Source organism: Pteronotus mesoamericanus, unplaced genomic scaffold, assembly GCF_021234165.1.
Source record: "Pteronotus mesoamericanus isolate MK-2021 breed Mesoamerican mustached bat unplaced genomic scaffold, CSHL_Meso_final scaffold_54, whole genome shotgun sequence".
Classification (NCBI taxonomy): domain Eukaryota; kingdom Metazoa; phylum Chordata; class Mammalia; order Chiroptera; family Mormoopidae; genus Pteronotus; species Pteronotus mesoamericanus.
The window spans coordinates 32,283,014-32,304,738 of record NW_026555321.1 but is presented as its reverse complement, the minus strand read 5'-3'; the positions used below and the strand labels follow the sequence as shown (position 1 = coordinate 32,304,738).

The 21,725-nt window shown below is 45.5% G+C and overlaps 1 protein-coding gene across 2 annotated transcripts; it reads right to left on the bottom strand.

The window, feature by feature from the left end:
* Positions 1–10,923: 10,923 nt before the first annotated feature.
* On the bottom strand, positions 10,924–21,488 carry TADA3 (transcriptional adaptor 3). 2 transcript variants are annotated; one of them, XM_054595157.1, is made up of 10 exons: positions 21,380–21,488; positions 20,985–21,042; positions 20,077–20,309; positions 18,503–18,753; positions 18,270–18,375; positions 16,941–17,082; positions 16,747–16,850; positions 15,215–15,324; positions 13,504–13,689; positions 10,924–11,478 (listed from the first exon to the last, which is right to left on the bottom strand). In XM_054595157.1, exons 3-10 carry the CDS (start codon positions 20,281–20,283, stop codon positions 11,286–11,288), a joined length of 1,299 nt encoding a protein of 432 aa, XP_054451132.1. In that variant the 5' UTR covers positions 20,284–20,309; positions 20,985–21,042; positions 21,380–21,488; the 3' UTR covers positions 10,924–11,285. The 2 variants fall into 2 exon arrangements, with proteins under 2 accessions (XP_054451132.1, XP_054451131.1); XM_054595156.1 differs by having other exon boundaries at positions 20,985–21,488.
* Between the last annotated feature and the right edge of the window lie 237 nt (positions 21,489–21,725).

Below are 21,725 nucleotides of genomic sequence, written 5' to 3'. Positions count from 1 at the left end.
TCAGCTGGCTCCCCCCGCCCGCCTGAGGCTCTGATGTCAGTAGAGGAGGAGCCTAGGCGGAGGGACAGGGGACCGGGAGGCGAGACTGAGCTACCCGGCTGGGGAAGAGGCGCGCGGGGGCGGGAGGGTACGAGGGGTACCCCTAGCACAGGTCCGAGTGCTGGACTCTCCCACTCTTCGTTTCCGGTAGGACCCCCATTTCACAGAGGAGACAACCTGAGACCCAAAGAGATGAAGGGTTCAAAATCAGCAGTTGGTCAGAGGCAAATCCGAATTTGAACCCAGGTCTGTCTGATGCCAGAGGCTGGCCAGTTTCACCCTGTCGCCTCGTAGTTTCTTTCAGACCGGTCTGGGAGCTCCATTAGGACTCTACGGTTCTGCTTCCCTCCCCCTCCCCCACCACCACTCCTACTCCAATGCTCAGAAGGGAACTAGGTTCCTCAGAAGGCCCCAGGAGACTGTTGAGGATAGGGCGACGGGGCAGTACGAAAAGAATAGGCAATGGAGAGAATCGAGGCAGCGGTAAGGTGGCGGCGATCCCACTTGACAAGTGGAAAAAAATAAGGCCCGAGGTCCCTCAGCGAGGCAGAGCTGATGCCCCAATTCGCTACACCTCGGGGCGGTGCCCAGAAGGACTGGGGCTAGGGAAGGAAGGGGGAGTTGGAGTTAAATCAGGCTTCTGGAGGAAGCTGGAAAGAGGACCAAGTGCCACGTGACTGGACAGGCGCCAGGGGCTGATGGCTGGAGGGGAGGGGGGCACACCACCGTTCCTGGGGCGGCAGGCAGGCAGGCAGGCAGGCAGGCAGGCGGCCAAGGGACCTGACCGAGGTCTTCTTGCGCAAGGCCTTCCTTGGGAAGAAATTTGGTGTGGAGTGAAGGAAGGGGGAGCAACGCGCGGGAAGTGGGGGTAGGGCTGGACTGGGACGAGCCAAGGGAGGCACATTTCTTCAGACCCCAACTCCACTCCACCTTAATCGCCTCCAGTGCCTCCCCCTCTTCCTGAATTCCTGCATCGTCCAGCTGGAGATGGGAAGACAATGCTTACAGCAACTCTGTTTCAGCGGGCTTTTTCTTCTTCATTCTCAGGACAGGGTCAGAGGGAGGTCAATTAATTTATTATGTCCAGTGTACAGATGAGAGAGGAAGATGGCCGAGGTCCCTGAAAAGGCTTTGGAGATTGACTTTTCTGAGTCACACTTTACCTCTCTGAGACTCAGTTTCTTCATCTGGAATATGGGAATATTGACTGACTCAGCTCTCCTGAGGATTCCGAGATAATGGATGTGAAGTGTCTGTAGGGATTCAAAATATCAGAGTTAGACTTAGTGTAGCTCAGAGAAGGGACCTGATTTTTCCTGGAAAGGAGCTAAGGGGCAGTTGCCCCTCTCCCAAATCTCAGTATCTCAGACTGTCTAGTCCATGGAAAAACATACTTTATGCCCAGGGCTGAGCCCCTAATCTCCCTTCCCTACACCCACCCAATACACTCACTGAGCTGAGGTTGTCTCACCCAAGTTCCTGTTTATCTCATTAACATTCCTGAGGTGAAAGGCGGCCTCTGTCTTTCTGAGGACTTGTATAATTTTTATGCTCTGTTTTATTTACATTTTGCCTACTTTTAAGCAAGTTTTGGAGGTACTTATGCTTTCTTTTTTCTAGCAAACACATTCTTTTTTTCTGTTAAAAAATATTTCTACTAAACAAGTAATACATCGCCATTGCAAGAAAATGACATAAAATACTAAAAATACACACAAGACCATTTCTGCCACTGACCAGATTCCTTCATTTGCCAAGTAACAGAAACCCAACTAAAGCCAGTTTCATCAAAGAGGAACCTATGGCTGGCTCACCATAGCAGACGCAGCACTGAAAGAAAAACAGCAGGATCAGGATCTTGCAAGATCTTGGAGGCTGGAACTGGAGGCACAATATTCACAGGATTGGCTTTCTCTCATCTCTCCTTGTCTCAATTTCTCTCTGCACATTGGCTTCCTTTCTTCTGCAGAGTGATCTCTGCCTGGCAGGAAACATGGTATGAGGCAGCCCCAGCTTTCCAACTTAATCCAGCAGAAGGAGAGCTGTACACCCTGGGGAGGACTCGGATGGGCTCTGCTAAATGCCTACACTTTGGCCCCGCGAACTCTTGCCGGGGTAATGAGGTACTATATTGGGTACTGTCATGGGCAGTCACACCAGAGTCTCAAGGAATGAAGAGGAGCAGCTTGCCCAAAGGAAATAGGGGTGCTGGGCAGGCATAATAACAAATCCATCCCAGCTCTGTTCTTATCAATCAGAAATAACCAAGTGTTAATAGTTTTTGGTACATATTCTTCTGGGCTTTTGGGGATGCATATACACATAAACATTATTTACTACAGCCTCCACCCCGCAATAAGCATATATCAAGGTACTAAAACAAAAAGTGAGCCAAGGAAAGTTAAATTTATGAAGAAAAAAAGGAAATAAACTTTTTCTCTATTTTGCTATTAAAAAGATGACAAAGCAGCTCAGATACATCCATCACTTCTTGAGCCTGACAGAAAATAATCTTTGGAGGAGTAAATGGTTTTCTAAGATTAGAGAAAATGGAAGAAATCACAAGGGAAAGAAGGACAGGTTTATTTATAAAACATTAAAACATTCTTCTACTTTCTGTTGCTAAAAACAAAACAAAAAACCCATACCGTACTCCAAAAGCATAGCCGACAGAAACACGCAAACTTCAGACTGGGGAAATGTTTTACACACAATGGGTTAATATTTCTATTATGTAAAGAACACATAAAATTGGTAATGAACAGACTAAGGACTCAATAAGTGGTCAAAGGAAACAGATGAAACACAATAAACGGGACAATTTCTACCTCATAAGTAATCAAAGTACAAACTGAAAGAGCTCATTTATAGCCTTTCAAACTTGAAGTTTAAAAAACTGGTAACACCGAAGACTGGTGTTAGTGTGAGCAATGGATACTTCTACATTTCTGGTAGGAAAATAACTTGCTAAAAATCTTTTAAAAGCAATTTGGCAATATGCATCAAAGGCTTAAATAATGCCTAGGCCTTTTGACACACAGGAATTCCTCTTCTGGGAATCAATTTCAAGGAAATAATGCTAAATTAGGACAAAGCTATATGGTTCAAGATGTTTGAAGAAATATTTTTGGTAGATGTGTACCCATTTGGTGTTCAATTATTTCAATTTTATTTAAACAACAACAATGAAGAAGTAGAATGAATTTGAATGTCATATCAGTCACATATTTTCTCTCCTACTTTTGAAACACGGATGGTGCGTTAAAAGATGTTCAGAGTCAGACAGACCTGGGCTCAAACTCCATCCAGTTCCACCCCTCACCACTCTGTGGGATCTTGGGCAAGTCATTTCATTGTTCTGAGATTCAGTTTCGTCATCTATAATGTGGCAGAATCATACTGATAATCATACCTACTTTGTAGCATTATTTTGAAAATGAGATAACTTAGAAAGTGCCTTTCACCCAGTAGGCTAGTTCCTTTGCTGTCCCTTGGGTTCCCAGCACTTGGGTGCCTGGTGCCTAATAGATACTCAAAAAGAAATGAGACAGACGAGTTCTCTTCTTTTCTAGATATCAGCTGCCCTAGGACAACTACTTGTAATATTATTTCTTCTTCCATTCTTGAAGCCTCCTATCTTCTATTCAAGCTCCAAATTTGGGGTTTTCCTTCTGCCTTCATGGCACCTAGCCCTACTTCTTAACCTATTGGGGAACAACCCATCTTAACAGACTCAGAGATCCCTCTAATTTTTGTAAGATCTCACTGAATCTCTTTTGGCTTATTCAGACATATTTTGGAGCTGTGATTCTTGTGTTTTTCTCTGATTCTCAACCCAGAGAACCTTTAATTTCGTATGTGGTAGTGCCAGCAGGCCCAGAGAGGGACAGTGAGAACAGGGCCTCTACAGACTAAGACCTGGCTTACAAAACTGGCTCACCACCAGTTATCTGATCTGGCCCTTCCCTTTTCTGCATCCTGGCTTCCGCATCTGAAAAATAAGGGTAATAGGCCCTGGCCTGGTAATTCAGTTGGTCAGAGCATTGTCCTCATGTGCTGGGGTTGCGGTTTGAGCCCTGGTCAGGGCACATACAGGAATCAACCAATGAATGCATAGATAAGTGGAACAACGAATCAATGTCCTCATCCTCTCTCTCTCTAATATCAATCAATAAAAATTTTTTTAATAAAATGAGTAAAGTATTATCTACTCTCACATGTGGTTGTTGAGAGGATCAATGTAAAGGGCTTGGCATCATCCTAGCTTTGTCCCTTGTAGACCTCCAAGAATTGTGTTTTAACAATATGCCCTGAGTTTTCATCAAAGGCTGTGAAAAGAAAGCTCGTGTGAAACAATTTCTATTTGCTCTAAAATTTATGGAGAATATTATCAACTTCTAACTTCAGTTGAGAAGTTTCTCCAGCATAAGAAATTATTGGAATTTTTACCAGGAAAACTGGGAGATGCCCTTTTTCTTTGATATCAAATGTCCTGAGACTGATTCATCTTATTTCCATTTTGGCTTGGCTTTCAGGAAGCTTAGAGCTAAATCTGGTGCTTAATAACCCTGATGGGCTTAACTTTATATTTGTACTTTATGAAACTCACAGTACACATCCTTAATTTGAGGTTTCTCAAATTTTTTTGAGAGAGAGGGGAAGGAGGGAAGGAAGGGAGGAAGGAAAGGGGAGGAGTGAGAAAGGAAGGAAGGAAGGAGAAAGGAAAGGAACGAGAAAAGAAAGGAGGGAGGGAGAGAAGGAAGGAAGGAGGAAAGGAAGGTAGAGAAAGGAAGGAGTGAGGGAAAGAAAAAAGGAAGGGAAGGAAGTAGGTATAGTTTGAAAAGTATGCTTGGCATGCCACATGATCACTGTATCAGCTAGAACGAAGGTTTGATTTCTCTAACAGACACCAAAAATAATTGTGACTTAAATAAGAGAGAAACATGTAACAATCTGGCTGTAAGCGGTGACTGGCATGATTACAAGGCGAGCGGGATTCTGGCTCCGTAGCTTGCTGCACCACTGTTCCTGCGGTGTCTTTCGCCACATGTTTCATCTCAGCCAGGGGCAAATGGGAACATGGAGGGCACACCCGTTGGGGTGTATAACCTCATAGTCACACACATCTCTTCCTCTTGGTCAGAATTTAGTCACATGCTCACACCTAAATGCAGGGAAGCTGGGATATTTTGTTTTTCAGAGGCATATGTCCAAATGAAAAATCAGGAGTTCTATTAACTATAGAAGAAAAGAACATACCTTGAAGGACATCTACCGGTTTCTGCCACATTCACCGTCTCAGATGTATTTCTTTGCACAGGACTGCTCTCCGGTCCGCCCCAGCTTCGCTCTCAGTCCCTCTAATCAGTGCAGCCCCCATGCGGCTATCAGAGTGCTTTCAGGTTCAGTGCTAGCATGGCATCCCCTGCTCACAAACCACCCCTGGCGCCCTGCTACCTAGAAAAGTGATTCTCAAACTTTATTATGAATCAGGAATCACCCGACGGGCATATTAAAACAGAGGTGGCTGGGCCCCAACTACAGATTTCTGATTCAGTAGGTCTAGGACCTGAGAATTTGCATCTTTGTTAAAGTTCCCAGGTGATGCCGATGCTACTGGTCCGGAGACCACACTTTGAGAACTGCTGACCTCAAGAGTAAAGCCTATGCTTCTTAATCTGCTGCTCACAAACCGTCCCAGCTTAGTCTCAGCCTAGTTTCCAGCTTCATTCTTACCCTTCTCCTCCCCTCCACCCAGGGCTCCAGTCACACGGAATTTTTCACTTCTCTCTAAGCAGGCCAGCTGTTCACACCTCTGTGCCTTGCTGTTCCTTTTGCCTGGAATGTCTTCGGCTCCCTGGCACCCTCCTTTTTACATCCTCCCTTACACCTTTCCTGACCCTATAAGCTGTTAAGTCATTCTCTGCCACGTGTCCCTGCAGACTTTGTACATTATTCTATTATTGCCCTTACTGCCTTGTGTTTTCGTCTGCCCAGCTGTCTTCCCATATCTGGAGGCTTTGTCACCTACATAGCTCTCAGCCATGTCAACAGGATCACTGAGTGAGGAAACCAAGGTATGAATGTGGAAATGGAGGTGAGTTAGATGGAGTGACTAAATGGATTAGCAGGGGGAAGAGATGAAATGATGAGTTAATACACCGAGGAGTGAGTCACAGTCCATTTGTGCTTGGTTCTCTCCATTGAGTCCTGAGCACCAGATACGGAATTTACTCTCTGATCAGATTTCCACAAAGTTCCAAGTTCTAGCTCTCTCTCTCTTCTTAGCGGGAGTCAGCTGGGATCCCATATCCATTGAGTTGGTCCCCCAGAGTATTCAGGCACTGGCAGGGGCAGGGGACCCATGCTGTTCATGTTCCAGCTCAGGGCTGCACCCCCACCCAATCACCCTTGTTCTCACTTACCCTGGGGTTTCTCAGAATCAGTTGTAAGACATTTTGGACTCTGGAGAAAGAATTTCAGGGCCAAGGCTTTTTGACCAAGCTAGTGATGTGTCAGGATTGTTTCAAATTAAAATTGGAGGCTTGAGATGCTGGAACTAATCCAGCCCCCTCCTCACCGGGAACCCAACTTCCTCCAAACCCCATAAAGGACACCCCCTCTGGCTCCGGCAGAAAATGATATGGCTATAAGAAGAGACTCCCTGTCCCACCGTGGTTGTCAGCTCTGTCAGGGATGGTACATTCTGGGGCTGGTAACTGTTCCTGCACCAAGGCTGTATAACCTCAGAAGGCACTGCGCGTCTTTGAGCCTCAGTGTCCTTTGCTGTAGGGAAGGATACTACTACTCACCTGTAGGTACATGGTAAGCATCAAGTAAGACATGAGAGTAAATTTTTATTAACCAATGTCACCGCAATAAATTCAATAAAAAAGAAAGGAAAAAGGACATGGGAGTAAAGGGCCCAGCACAGTACCATGTAGGTAGTATGTGAGCCATATATAGAACTACAGGTCTCACAACTGATACCTAAAAGTTGTCTTTTCCCTACTGAACCAGGCCCAGTCAGTCTTCTAGGGTTTTTCCTTCTGCAATAATGTGTTGTTTAATGATAAGGATATGCTCTGAGAAGTGTGTCGTAAGGTGATTCTGTCATTGTGTGAACATCATAGAGTGGCCTTACACAAGCCTAGATGGTATAGCCTACTACACACCTAGGCTACATGGTCTATAGCCTATTGCTCCTGTGCTATAAGTCTGCATAGCATCTTACTGTACAATAAATACTATAGGCAATTGTAACACAATGGTGTTTGTATCTAAACATGGGAATGGTACAGTAAAAATATCATGTAAAAGAGTTTAAAAATTATGCAGCATATGACCTCTGTAGAGGGCACTTACCATCAATGCAGCTGGCAGGACTGGAAGTTGCCCCAGGTGAGACAGTGAATGAGTAGCGAGTAAATGTAAAGGCCTAGGACATTACTGTACACTACTGTAGATTTTATAAATCCTGTACATTTAGGCTAAACTGAATTTATTTTTAAAATATTTTTCTTTCTTCAGTAATAAATTAGTAACTGTATAAAGTAAAACTATAACTTTTACTTTATAAACTTTTTAATTTTTTTAACTTTTCAACTCTTTTGTAATAACAGCTTGAAACACAAATGTGTGCCCTGGCTGGTATGGCTCCATGGACTGAGCGCCGGTCTGCAAATCAAAGGGTTGCCCATTCAATTCCTGGTCAGGGCACATGCCTGGGTTGTGAGCCAGGTCCCCCGTGGGGGAGGGGTGTGCAAGAGGCAACCAATCGATGTTTATCTCCTTCTCTTTCTCCCTTCCTTCCCCCTCTCTAAAAATAAAAAAAAAAAATGAAATCCTTAAAACAATTTTTATTTTTACATAACAAATTTTTTATTTATTTCTTAGAGAGAGATGAAGGGAGGGAGAAAGAGAGGGAGAGTAACATTGAAGTGTGAGGGAAACATCTGTGGGTTGCCTCTCACATGCCCCCAACTGGAGACCTGTCCCACCACCCAGGCATGTGCCCTGACTGGGAACCAAACCAGCGACCTTTCAGTTTGCAGAAAGGCCCTCAGTCCACTCAGTCACACCAGCCAGGACCAAAAAAAAATTCTTAAAAAAAGCCATACAATCATCTTGTACAGCTGTACAAATGTATTTTCTTTCTTCATACCTTATTCAATAAGCTTTTTTTCTTATAGAATAAGGTATGAAGAAAATAAAAATATTTTAACAAGAAAAAACTTTTAAACTTTAAAAAAAGAAAGAATTTAAACTTTTTTAACTTACACAAGCCTAGATAGTATAGCTTACTACACACCTAGGCTACATGGTTTAAAAAAAGTTTTTAAAAATCTTCTTTAAACTTTTTGAACTTTTTTTGTTAAAAACTAAGACACTAACACACACATTGGCCAAGGCCTACACAGGGCTAGGATCATCAGTATTACTGTTTTCCACTTCCACATCTTATCCTACTGGAAGGTCTTCAGGGGCAATAACATGCATGGGACTGTCACCTCCTCATCTCCTGTGGTCACTGTCTTTAGAAAACCTCCTGAAGGACCTACATGAAGCTCTTCTTGAGGGGGTATCACTCCTTTCAGAAATACGTTCATAGTATTTCTTGATTTTTTTTTTAATCAGAGATTTGTTTGTAAAGCAGATAATGCACCACGAACATTTCTGCCTATTAACAAAAACCTTTTGGTGTTGGAGGTCCACGTTTTTAAACTTTTTAAGGAGCTTGCTGAGATCTGCAAATGCTTCTGCTAAACCCTTCACTGTGAATTTTCTTGAGATTCTTCCTATGGGACCTGTCATATATGTGGTATGTTTTTGGCCAAAACATCATTTTGCAGTGTATGACTATATTTATAATATCTACTTTTCCCTTCTCACAATTCTACCTGATTTGGAGGCTTCAGGTCCCATCCTAACTACTCTGCAAAGCTATGTTCCTAGAACTCTCTACCAATGATGCCTACCATTCTCATGATCTGGCCTAATGATCGTGGAAATGAGTGGTTAATTAAGAACAGAGGGTCTGCAAGCAGGGCTGCCATGAATGGTTGTACAGATTGCGCACTGCCTAAGCCTAGGAGTACCATTCACATAGGGTGTAGGCAAGCGGGTCCCAATGAATTGTGTAATCAAGAGCCTCTGTCTGCAGGTCAGATGGACTGAGTTTTTGAATTTTGACTCAACCACTTATCAATTGTTTGACCAAGCAAGGTATGTAACCTCCTAAAACTCAGTTTCCTCATTTGTGTATGGATGTTCTTAGTACCTACCATATACGGTAGACAAGATTCAGTATTTTAATGGGTTTAGGGTAGTTCCTGGTAACATTTACTGAAAAGGAAGAAGAGAGACACTCTTCTTTCAGCATCCATAAAGCAATCTTACAAAAGACATTTGATTGGCCCAGCTTGGGTCACATGCGTATACTTTGGACCAATCATTGTGGCTGAAGGGAGGGGGTATTGTGATTGGCCAACCTTGGGTTATTTGCCGAACCTAATTGGACAGTCTTCCAAGAGCCACGTGGAATGGCTGAGTATACAAGAATGCTGATTGTCCTCACCATCCTTTTTTTTTTTTTAAATATTTTTATTTATTTTTAGGCAGAGGGGAAGGGAGGGAGAAAGGGAAACATTGATGTGAGACAGATTCATCAGTTGCCTTTTGCACGCTCCCAACTGGGGAACTGGCTCATAACCCAGACAAGTGCCCTGGCTGGGAATTGTACCAGTGACCTTTCAGTTCACAGGCTGGCACTCGATCCCCTGAACCACACCAGCCATGGCTATCTTATCTTTCTTTTTTTTTTCCTATCCTTATCTTTTATTTTTTCTTTTTAGTTTTTAAAAAAGCATTTTGTTTCTTTAGAGCGGGGAAGGGAGGACAGGAAGAGAAACATCAATGTGTAGTTGCATCTCAAGCGCCCCTTCTGGGGACCTGGCCTGCAACCCAGGCATGTACCCTGACTGGGAATCAAATCTGCGGTCTGTTTGGTTCACAGGCCAGCATTCAATCCACTGAGCCACACCAGCCAGGGCTCTATCCTTATCTTTATGGATCAGTTCACAAGTCATTTCCTCAAAGAACCTTCCCTTCCACCACAGTAAATTGCAAATTATTCTCAATTTGAGGAAGGGTAAGAGCTATTTATTCTCTGTATTTCCTGCCTGGGCTGTAGAAGAGACACTGTTGGCGGTCTAAACAACATCCATTTCCCCTCCTTACTCAGGCCTTTGTTGGGTTTCACTGTCTCTCCCCATTGCCTTGGGCTTAGAGGGAAAGTAGATACTCTCACTAATTTATAACCACTAGAGTCATACCTTGCCACAGTGGTTGGTTCAGTAATGGGTATGTGAGATTTAGTTTGGGCAAAACAAAGGTGTCTGGGAAAGGTTTCTTGTTCTTTTGGATGGGCCATGGAAGCCAACCAGCGCTTTCCTGCCGCTTATGTGCAGACTGCAAATGAGGAAGCATTTGGCCTCCCTTGACTGCTACTGGCTGCCACCAAACAGCCAGAGGGGAACCCAGTTTAGGTGAAAGCGGTCACTGCAGAAGACAGCATGGAGACACATGGACCCTCGAAGGCACTGAATTGCTGGATTGGCCAACCCTGGAGGCCACCCTGCCCCAGGACCATCAAGCCCCTAGCCAACATACTTCCTTGTTGTTAATCACTGTGAGCTGGGACTGTTGTTACCTGTAGCACAAGTATCCTGAGAATGTACTTCCTGATGCATTCATGGGCAAATGGCCCATGGGTGAGAGCCACCAAGCATGTCCTCCCGAACCTTTGCCACTCACACCAGTTGCTTTCTACCCCAGAAAAACAGACATTCAAAGACACTGGATGCTTTTTAAAAAACCACAGCAGTCACTTTACTCTTTCAGTTTGCACTTTACAAAACCACAAAGGAGAAGTCCTTGAGGGAGTGAGGGGTAGGAGTAAGGGAGTGGATGATGGTAAAGAGGGGGAAAAGGAAAGCCCAGAAATGCTGTCTCCCTCATCTTGGGGACCAAGCAGAGGCTGGACCCCAGGCCAGCCCAGCAGGGCCTCCTATATCCTGGCTGTACAAAGGTAGGCCAAAAGCCTTCAGTGAAAGGCCACAGCCCTCTAAGAGACTGTTGCCATATGACATTTGACAGTCAGCCACAGGCTGCCCAAAGAAGGAAGTGGGCCTCCCTCCCCTTCCTCCCCCAGGCCAGGGGGAGACAGCCTGAGGCAGTGGTGAGGGCTACCCATCCAGCAGCTTTAGGATGCTCTCCCGCTCCTTCAGAGTCTTCCAGGCCTGGTCCTTCTCCTTCTTGGTGGGGGTCCGCTTCTTTTGCCGGGCAGCCATGATCTTGCGAAAGGCGTCCATGACCTCGTTGTCTGCCATGCGGACCCGCTGCCTCAGCTCTTGCCGGCTCACCTCCTCCTTTGCCAGCCTATGGGAACCAGCCAGCCAGGTGTCATGGGAAGCCCACAACCAGAGTGGATCCCCTCCCACTTCCAGACTGAGCCCCACCACCACCCCAGACTGGTACTCCCATGGGCCGTTTCAGACCAAAAAGCAAAGTTACTGACCCACGCTTATGTGGTGCTATGTGCTAGTTACTATCTTAAGCGCTTCAAAAATATTCGCTCAGTTAATTCTCAAAACAACCCTATGAGGTACAAAACTGGGACTCAAGAAGGGTAAGAAGGTCCCACAACTAGTGAGTAGGAGATCTAAATCAAGGCAGGCAGGCTCCAAATAATCTTTTAAATGTGTTTTGGTGCCAGCAGAAGACCTGCTTACTTCAGCATCCAAATTCCAGAGTAATCTAAGGACCTAGGCAGCCTGAGGTCTACAGGAGGCAGGGGAGATGCCAAACCAACCCCTCTGAATGGAATCCAACTTATAAATCCCATACATGGTAGAACTGCAAGATTGCTTAGAGATCTGATCTACTCCAACCTGTTAGTTGTCCATAAGGGGAAGCTGCTGCTCAGGGCAGAAGATACCTTAAGGCCCTGCAGGGGTCGAAGGCAGGGCTGAGAGCTGTACTCTGGCCTCTGACAGCCCCAAGCTATTTCCTTCACTGCCCATTACTTCTGTATCTGCACATCTCTGCTTCTTTCTCCCCTCCCTTTCCCTTCCTCAGTATCTCTTTCATCTGTATTTTCCTCTTCTTGCCCTTCAGAGGGAACTAGAAAGAGGCTTTGGATTCAACCTTGGGCTTAAGTCACGTCTTGGCTGTTTACTGGCTGTGTGACCTTCAGCAGGGCACTTGCTTTCCTAGGCCTTTATTTCCTGCCTCTGGGTAGTAGTCGAGATTAATAGGAGGTTGTACATAAAGCCGCTGGTATACAGTCAGCACTCATGATAAACCATACTTAAAACTAGCAGCTTGTCAGCAACTACCTCCTTTTAATGGTGCACATATTTATCAAATCACCCACATGCAGAGTGCAAGCCCCTTGCTCTGCCTATCTTGCTAACCCCAGTACAACATTTATGAGAGGCAGAGTTAGCCAAGTGAGTGTGCCCTGCTCTGTTGGCACTTTCTGAGGTAAAGGGAGCACCCACCTGTGAGAAGCAAGGAGACAGCTGGATTGCTTCTCTAGCTTCCCAATAAAAGGACAGTGACTACCAGGATCTCCTTCCAGGTGTCACCTATACTCTCACTGTGACCAGTGCAGGGCAAAGGATGAGAGTCAATATAAAATGAATGACAGTGCAACCAATTCCTTAAAGAACTGGTCCTAAAACACTGGTAATTTCAGGTGAAAGGCCAATAATAATCACAGATGTTGAACAAAATGTTAACAGTTGCTAAATGTAGGCAGAGAGTATATTGGTGTTCATTGTACTATTCCTCCAGATTTTCTATCCATATAAACTTTTCATAAAAAACACTCTGGGGGAGCAAGAAAATAAACATAAAAAGATTTTTAAAAAAATCACACAACATGAACATAGTTAACACCACTGAACCGTACACTTAAAAATGGTGTTGAGGGTCGCCCTGGCTGGTGTGGCTCAGTTGGCTGAGACACTGTCCTATAAACCAAAAGGCTGCAGGTCTGATTCCCAGTCAGGGCACACGCCTGGGCTCCATGTTCAGTCTCCAGCAGGGGTGCGTATGGGCGGCAACTGATTGATGTTTCTCTCTCATCAAAAAATTAAAAATAAATTAAAGCTATGTTAAAAAATAATGGTTTAGAGGGTCAATTTTATATCACATGTTTTTCACCACAGTTTCAGGTAAATAAATCACAGATGCCTGAGCCCGAGTCTGCAGGATTAGAATCTACTTGAGACATAGTCTGAGGGTTGGTGCCTGGCACTGACAATTTTTTCAAAGTTCTCCAGATGATTTAGATGCCTTGCCAGTTTTGGAAATCCTGTCATAAAGCACCCAAAGTGACAAGCAGTGGGCAAGGTCTTTTCAGCCAACCCCTGGCCCGTGTATCCCGTCCACACTTACCTCAGCAGGTCATGCTTCTTGGTGCGGTTGTGGGCACTGAGTGCCTTCAGCTCGGCCTGCCGTTTGCGCAGCTCTGCGAGGACCTCATCCTCTGAGTCCTCTGCAGGGCGGTCCTCAGATTCCAGCAGGCCCTGGGCGATCAGCTCCTCCTTGATGCGGCTCTCCAAGGACTTGGTATGTGGCACACTGCAAGGGAAGGCAGCCTTCAGTTTCATGGCCAGGTTGGAAGGGGACCCCCTCAGAGGTTCCCAAGGTTAGTGAACACCTTTCTTTCTCTTTGGGCACCCCTCTATAAGTATCTAGTTATAAAAATAAAGAGAGACAGACAAATCCGTTTTTGTTTCAAACACAAGCAACATGTATCCATTGCCAAAAAATATATAGAAAACTCATAACGCCAACAAACCAAAGAGAACGACTGTGATTTTTATTAACATTATTTTGCTATGTTATTAATGCCATCTACAATATACATATATTTTGTTATATATTACATATATTTTAATCTTTACTTGAGGATATATTTATTTTTGTTGATTTTGAGAAAGGAGGAAGGGAAGGAGAGAGAGAAATATCGATCGGTTGATTCCTATATGCGCCCTGATCATAGATCGAACGCACAACCTAGGTATGTGCTCTGACCAGGATTTGAACCTGCAACCCTTTGGTGTACGGGACGATGCTCCAATCAAATGAGCTACTCAGCCAGAGCTAAGTGTATATAGACAGTAGTCCTTCCTTATCAGCAAGGGATACATTCTAAGACCCCCCCACAGTGGCTGCCTGAAACCATGGATAGCACAGAACCCTATACGCACTGTTTTTTCTATAGGCACATACTTATAATAATGTTAATTTATAAATTAGGTTGGCATGGTAAGAGATTAACAGTAACTAATAAAATAGAACAATTATAACGTACCATAAGAAAAGTTATGTGAATGTGATCCTTCTCTGATAACCAATTGATAACAGACAGCTACTAAATGACTAACAGGTGGGTAGAGGATATAGTGCCGATATGCTGAACAAAGGGATGATTCATGTCCCAGTTGTGATGAAGCAGATGGCATGAGATTTCATCATGCTACTCAGAACAGCAAAAAACCGAACAGTTACAAATTGTTTATTTCTGGAATTTTCCATCTAATATTTTTAGATTACAGCTGACAGTAAGTAACTGAAACTGTGGAAAGCAAAAGTGCAGATAAGGAGGGGACTACTGTGTTATCTATATTCCAGATTTTATTATGTATTATTTCCAGTCTTTATTATAATTTGTTTTTTTCTCTATGGACACATATTTAAATATATCTTAAGTAAAAAAGGATCACACTGTGCTGTGTTACAACTGACATTTTCCTGACTTAGTACTGTGTTGTCTACATCTTTTCATGTCAATTAATTATATTTCTCTAATATAGTTAATAGTTGCAAGTTATTTTACCATATAGGTATGACAATTTAGCCAACCATGAACCTTCAGTTGGACATTTAGGTTGTTTACAGTATGAACATGTTATGATAAACAGTCCTATATTAAGTTTGTTCCTGCAGAAATGCTGGGCCAGGGTGCCTATCTGAAGTTTTGAGGGGCTTTTTCAAACTGCCCTCGTCCTCCCTATCAATTAAGAGCCCCCCATGTCAGGATGGGTAGACGTCAACAGAAGCGGGGGGCCAGGCTGTGAGGTGTAGACAGGATACCACTCACCTGAAGGGCTTGTTCTGATTTCGGGGAGAAGTGCTTGCTCCGTCAGCCCCTGATTCTTTCCCAGACATGTCAGGAATAGGAGAGTCCTCCATAGGGGAAATAATATTTTCCTAGAAGACCACATAAATGGGGTAGAAGAAGAAAGAGGTGTAACATTTCCATTTCCCTGCTCCCCTGCGACCTACATGGATAGTCTTTGCAGACCAAAAATATCCTTTTATCTTTCCCATCCCAACCAGTACAGGAAGCTTTTCTAGCTTCCACAAAGCTTTGATCATTTTAGAAATCCCCCTTTTTTGGTAATGATTCCAAAAGAAGGGAGCACAGAAGAGCGATGGTAGCACTAAAGGACAGTAATGAGAATACCTAAAGTTCGTTAAATGTTTGTAATGTACCAGGCACTGGGCTAAGCACATCGTGGCAGAAGTTGCTAGCTGTCCAAAAGCCATTCTTACTTTTCTTCCATAGCAGCTAGGCTTATTGCTGCCCATATACACTACACTTCCCAGCCTCCCTTGCAGTCAGGTGTGGTCAAGTAACAAACTCTCTCCAGTGGAAAGTGATCAGAAGAGATAAAACCCACAGCAATTCATGGCCCATTTGCCTTCCTTCATACACTCCTCTTCAGTCTTTTTCTGTGGGTTTTGGGTGGTAATCACACCCAGAGTGACCTTATGCAGAGTGCATGGTTCTGTTCTGTTTTTGTTTTTTAAAGATTTTATTTACTTATTTTAGAGAGAGGTGAAGGGAGGGAGAAAGAGAGAGAAACACTGATCGGTTGCCTCAAACACACCCCAACTGGGGACGCAATCTGCAACCCAGACATGTGGCCTGACTGGGAATCGAACCATAGACCTTTTGCTTTGCAGGACAACGTCCAACCAACTGAGCCACAGCAGTCAGGGCCAGAGTGAATGTTTAAGATAGCAAAGCCACCATAGCTAGTGTTCCTGTCTGATGGTGTAGGGCAGAGACCCCCACCCATATCTCAGCCAATGTGAAGCATGTGCCCCAGACTGTTACATGAGAGAAAAATATACTACTGTGTTTAGCCCAGAAAGGAAATCAAGGATCAATGAGGTGACGGGATGTGCTGAAGGTCAGACAGAGAGCATAAAGGGTCCCTGAACCTGGAGTCTGAGTCCTGTTTCTGCGTATAAGCTGTGTGACCTCAAGCAAACAGTTCCCTTTTTTTGACCCTCGATCTACTTGTATGTAGACTGGGGCTAATCACTGTTCTTGCTTCCAATGAGAGGATGTACGCAAAGCCACTTGCACAGGGCTCAGCCCCTAGCCAACACTTAGCAAAAGTAACTGCGAACCTTTGAGGGAGGTTAGAGACTGGGAGGGGCATAAGAGGGGCTTCTAGGATACTGGTCATGTTTTATTATGCAAGTGTGCTCATTTGTGAAAAGTTATATTTATGACCTATGTACTTTTCTAAATGTATAATATATATACTTCAATAAAAAATGAAATAAAACATTAAAACAGAAGTAAATGTGGTTGCAGTTTTGGGTTGGGGTGCTCACCTCCACCAAGGCCTGTAGGAGGCGCTGAGTCAGGGCACCAAACGGGCACCCATCTTCCGGCTGCTCGTGCTGAGCCTCAGACTTCTTCAGCAGGGCGTCCACATCTGAAGTAGGCAGAGAAGTGATGGGCAACTGGGCTGAAGTCTGGGAACTCAAGTCCTGGCCTGGGGTAGGCAACAAGGTGAGGGGCCTACCTTTAGTGTCCAGTTCGGTCAGTGGCCCCATGAGGCCTTTCTTTTTATCAGCCACAGCTGCTGCCCGGGCTCCATCCTTCTGCTCCTCCAGCAGGTCCTCCTGTGCCCAGCGTTGGGAGTAGTGCTTTCCCAGGGGCGGGATCTGTAGGAGAGATCCCACAGGTTCAGAGGGGTTAACACAGGCTCTTCAGTTTCATTTTTTCCTTCCCTCATCTGCCTGCCAGTACCTAGCTCAGGATGGAGACCTGTGCCTGGTATAAGTGAGAAGAGACAAAGGAAATAAAATCTCTTCATTCAATCTAGTAAGGGAGATGGGTATATAAAGAACTAAGGCATACAGAGAAGCCAAGACAGAGTAATTTCCAAGATACAAGGTACAGAATGGTGTGTGTACATGGAGCATCTCAGGTCACAGCTCTTGTCTCTAGGGGCCTTGGCTTCAGAAGAGGAAACTTTTGTAAATGCTTGAATTTATTCCTACCTACATGGATTACTTTTTCAAATGAATTTTTTAAAATTCAAACAAGTGAAGTGTCAGAGATAGATTAAGGTTTGGCGGCAGCCCAAAAGGAGACCAACTTTCTGCTGAGGAACCTGCAAAGGCATTTTGGTGGAGGTAACATGAGATCAGGGTTTGAGGGGTGAGTCAGTGTGCCAAAGGGGAAGGAGCATATGAAGAGGCCCAGAGCAAGGACTCTGTGTCAGCCCGCAGTAAGGGAAGGTGCTTGGTGGGGCTGGTAAATGCAGCAATGAAGAGAGAGTACGGCCAAGGAAACTGGAGAGGGGTGCTGGGCTGTGCCACCAAGAACTGAGACTCTCTGACTGGATCCTGTGGGTAATGGAAGCCAGGAGAAGACTGGGAGCAGGGCTGTGTCACATCTGATCACGATAGCAGACCTCCCCCCAATACTTTTCTCTATCCTCTACCTTTACTAGAACTTGTTCTATTTTCATCATTAAAAAAATAAACTTCTACATATTAAAAAAAGGTCCCTCTGGAGGCAGGAAGTATTAAGAGACTTTGTGGGTGAAAGCTGATGGAAGTCTCGAACCAAAGCATAGGGGATGGAGCTATGGGGACAAGGGAGAGCCTCACTGAGGTCAATGTCAATGCCTTAGGATGTGGTAACCATTTGGGTGGGGTAGAAGGGAGACAATACAAGGAGAAAGCTGAGAGAGACTGAGTGTTGGGTGGGTTAATGGGGACAGACAGGAGACTAGGCAGGGTAGGGAAAGGAAGATGATAACAAGACTTTAGGATCTTTGATTTCGAGGCACCTCCAAGCCCTCTTGTTCTCCACCATGTCTGCTAAGGCTCAGGGTTTCTACCTTGTAATGTTCAGCCTCATCTTCTGGGGGTTTCAGTAGCTCCTCTAGCGTGCGCACCTCCTCACTGGTGATATCAGCACAATAGGGCTCCACTGAAGCCCAGAACCTGCACAGAGAGGTAGATCCTAAGCGGGCACACCATGCCCCACCAGCCTCAGCCTGAGGCTCCCCCACAGTCTCTACTTCTCAACTTCCCGAATCCCAATGCCCCTCTGTGCTCTCTGGCCCAGAACCTGTTGGGGGCATCATTCTTGGGGATCCGTGGCACGTCAATTGGGTCATCAGTGAATTCATATTCCTGGATCTTGGGCTGAAGGTTTTTGGATTTGGGTCGCCCGGGGCCAGGGCCTGGTCCGTGTCCTGTCTTCCCTTCCAGTTTCTGCTTTTTGGGCTTCCCATGTTTGGGAGGAGCCCCGAGCTCATGGTCTCGACCCAGCTTCAGGAATCGTCGGTCACCTTTCTTATCCTGCCAGTCGGTGAGGATCTGAAATTCAGAGACTGTCACTGAGGGGGAGAAGGTAAGACACAGGAAAACTCTTCCTCCAGTGAAGAATTAGGATCTAGAACTTGAGGAGGCACCAAGGTCTTTCCCTAATCCCCTTTTTACTCAGTAAACTCCATCTCATATTTCAAACTCAGCTCCTTTTCTGTGCCCATCTCATAGGACTTTATTCATATACTTCTCATGATTCCATTCATTTGTATTTTGATGCACCTCTGTAGAATTTAGTAGAAAGGCCACACAAATGACCCCAGTACATGCTAGCTCTGGGAAAATATGCTGGTGGTTAACTTTTTGGTGAAGGCAAACAATCCTCCCAGCAAACCTTCACTTCACTGGAACGCCTTTTCTGCATCAGTTACCAGCTTCTAAGCTACTAATATGCAACAGGTTGTGCCACAGCCCTACTCAATAAGCTTCAGTGAATTTCCAAGGCCTACAAGTTGACTCCATGTATCCTTCGAAGTCCAGCTGAAATGGCATCTTCTTCCTCTACAAGTTTCTGGCACATTGCACCTACACTGTAGGCCCAATCATGCTGTATACTAAAATTAACAGCATACTTTGTCTTTTCATCTGTAACTTAGAAACTACTGGAGACCAAGAAGCTCCTCTTAACCAGCTCTGTTCCCCAGGATCTGGCATAGCACCTAGCACAGACCTCAGGGGATATTTATGCAATGAATAGAAATAATCAGAGTAATACCAATAATTAACACTTGAAATGCTGATTTAGTGTCAAACATTGGATTGAGCCTTTGCAAAAAAATCTCTCTCAATCCTCACAAAAGCTTTGATGTAGGTCCTATTTTACAGTCCAGTTTGCAGGTAGGGAAATGATGCTAAGAAATAGGATGTAACTTTCCCAAAATCACGTAACTAGGAAACAACAACACTATCAAGTGCTTAGGCCAGGGTTCAAAAGCAGGTCTCCATGTTACAGTTTCCCTAGTACTCTGAACAATAAAACATCACCTAGTACTTGTCTGACCTCCTCCTCCTTTTAGTTGGCAAACTCCCTGGAAGCCAGGATTTTCCTAATTACCTCTATTTAGTGATATGTACAGTACCCACAATATAATGGGGCGGGGTGGTGGGGGCTCACCAAACGCTTAGTGAATTAGAAATCTTGCAATTTATGAGATTGATGCACATATCTGCTGCATATCACACAAGCCCAGTTTGGGTCTTTCTCTCCCCCTCTAACTTCCTGTAACATAAGCCTTAGCAGAAGGGCTAACTCAATGACCCATTCATAATTTGTCAGAGTCCATCTCTGGTGATGTCCCCTCTGTAGGGTATCACCTGGGTTTCAGCCTCCAACACTCGCAGGCGCCGGCTGGCAGAGGAAAGCAGGGTCTCAAGCTCCAGCTGCAAAGTGTCCAGCTCCTCGATGCCGATGCCATCATCCTCAGAGCGGGCCAGCACCGCCGTGTAGCGTGGACAAACTTTCAGGTGATCCACAGACTTGAAGTCGTGGAACTGCAAGGGGCAGTCCTTCAGCTCACTCATGGCCCAGAACACAGGACACTGTGGAGCTGGAGAGGAGAAGGCCGTTGATGGGAGATAAAATGTCACACGAAAAGCCCAACGGTTTCCTCCATCTTAGGAGAGCCTCAAGGAAAAAGCCAGGATTCAGTACCCTATTGACAAGGTTGATGGCACAGCTCCTACTCACAGAGCACCTACTGTGCACCAAGCAAGGTGCAGACATTTTACCAGTTTCTCACTGAATTCCTCACCCAACCCTACAAGCAGGTACCACGGTGATCTCCATTTTACAAATAAGGAAACTGAGACTCTGTAAGGGTGGGTATATGCCCAAGCTTACCAAGGTGCAATTTGAATGCAGTTCGTTCTAAGTGTGTGCCCCTCACCACCAAGGTCTATTATGCCCTGTCTTCCTGGGTTCTGCTAGCCTCTGAGTTCTAAGCATCCCATTCTTACAATGTTTATGTTCGCTGTGCCTCCCAGCCTTATCGCCCTCCTCCCCACCTTTACTTCTGATAATGGTTAAGAATGTAGCTGGTAAGCGAGACTTGAGTGGGTCCAAGCCCAGGTTTTACCATTTTCTATTTACGTGACCCTGATGATGTTATTTAACCTTCTTGAGTCTCGGTTTTTCCATCTGTAAAATGGGAACAAACGAAGTCTGGGTCTGTTTCCCCATTAAAATTCTGAGTCTGTAAAACGGGGATAACAATAGTACCTACCTCCCCGGGATGTTCTGAGGATTAAGAGATGATGCTCGTCAAGAGCCCAGTTCAGTGCCTGGCACAGAAGAAGTGGGACTGCTTAATGGTTGGCCCCACCCTTGGGTCGCCCCAGTGCCCCGCCTTCAGCGTCCCCGTCCTTTCGGGACCCCCTAATGCGGCCCCCGCCCCCTCCGCCTCCGCACTCCGACCGTCTGCGGCCCCCGGGCCGCGAGAGGGGGCGGGGAGTTCCGGTTGGTGGATCAACCACCCGGAACTGGCTTTGAGCGGGCCCCCTGCAGTTGACGCGGGGGCGGAGAAAAGCAAGGACGATCCCACAGTGGCTTGCAGGGGAGGGTTTGCTGGCCGCCAGCTAGCCCACTGCAGGTCGGGTGAGGGGTATGCCTCGGGTATACCCTAGGGAACAGCCGGGGCTGAAGGGCGGGGCTCGGCAGCCGGGTTTTCGGTCAGGCGGTTAGTCCCGCCGAGCCCCAGGGGCTGGCGGTAGGAGGGGCCCGGCGAAAGGATGGGGGCGCAGAACCGGAAGGAACGAAGGTCTCCTCCGCTTCGCCTTGTCCAAATATGGTTCTCAACCTGCGGCCGGGCTGCACCATTGCATAACTATGGGGGAAAAAAGCGACAAAGAGGACAAGAAGGTCAAAGTCAAAAGCGAGAGATGCATGGATAACGGGAGAAGCTTGAGTACCTATTCGAAACTTAAAGAGTCTAAAAAAATCAAGATAAGCCCAGCGAGAAAACTTC

What these genes read in the sequence shown, in the direction of transcription:
- TADA3 (XM_054595156.1), bottom strand. Translation starts at nt 20,283, where the DNA reads ATGAGTGAGCTGAAGGACTGCCCCTTGCAGTTCCACGACTTCAAGTCT. An exon ending in ATGAGGCTGAACATTACAAG is followed by an intron (nt 17,083 to 18,269) that starts GTAGAAACCCTG and finishes TCTCTCCTACAG; the next exon opens with ATCCCGCCCCTGGGAAAGCA. An exon ending in AATCAGAACAAGCCCTTCAG is followed by an intron (nt 13,690 to 15,214) that starts GTGAGTGGTATC and finishes CTTCCCTTGCAG; the next exon opens with TGTGCCACATACCAAGTCCT.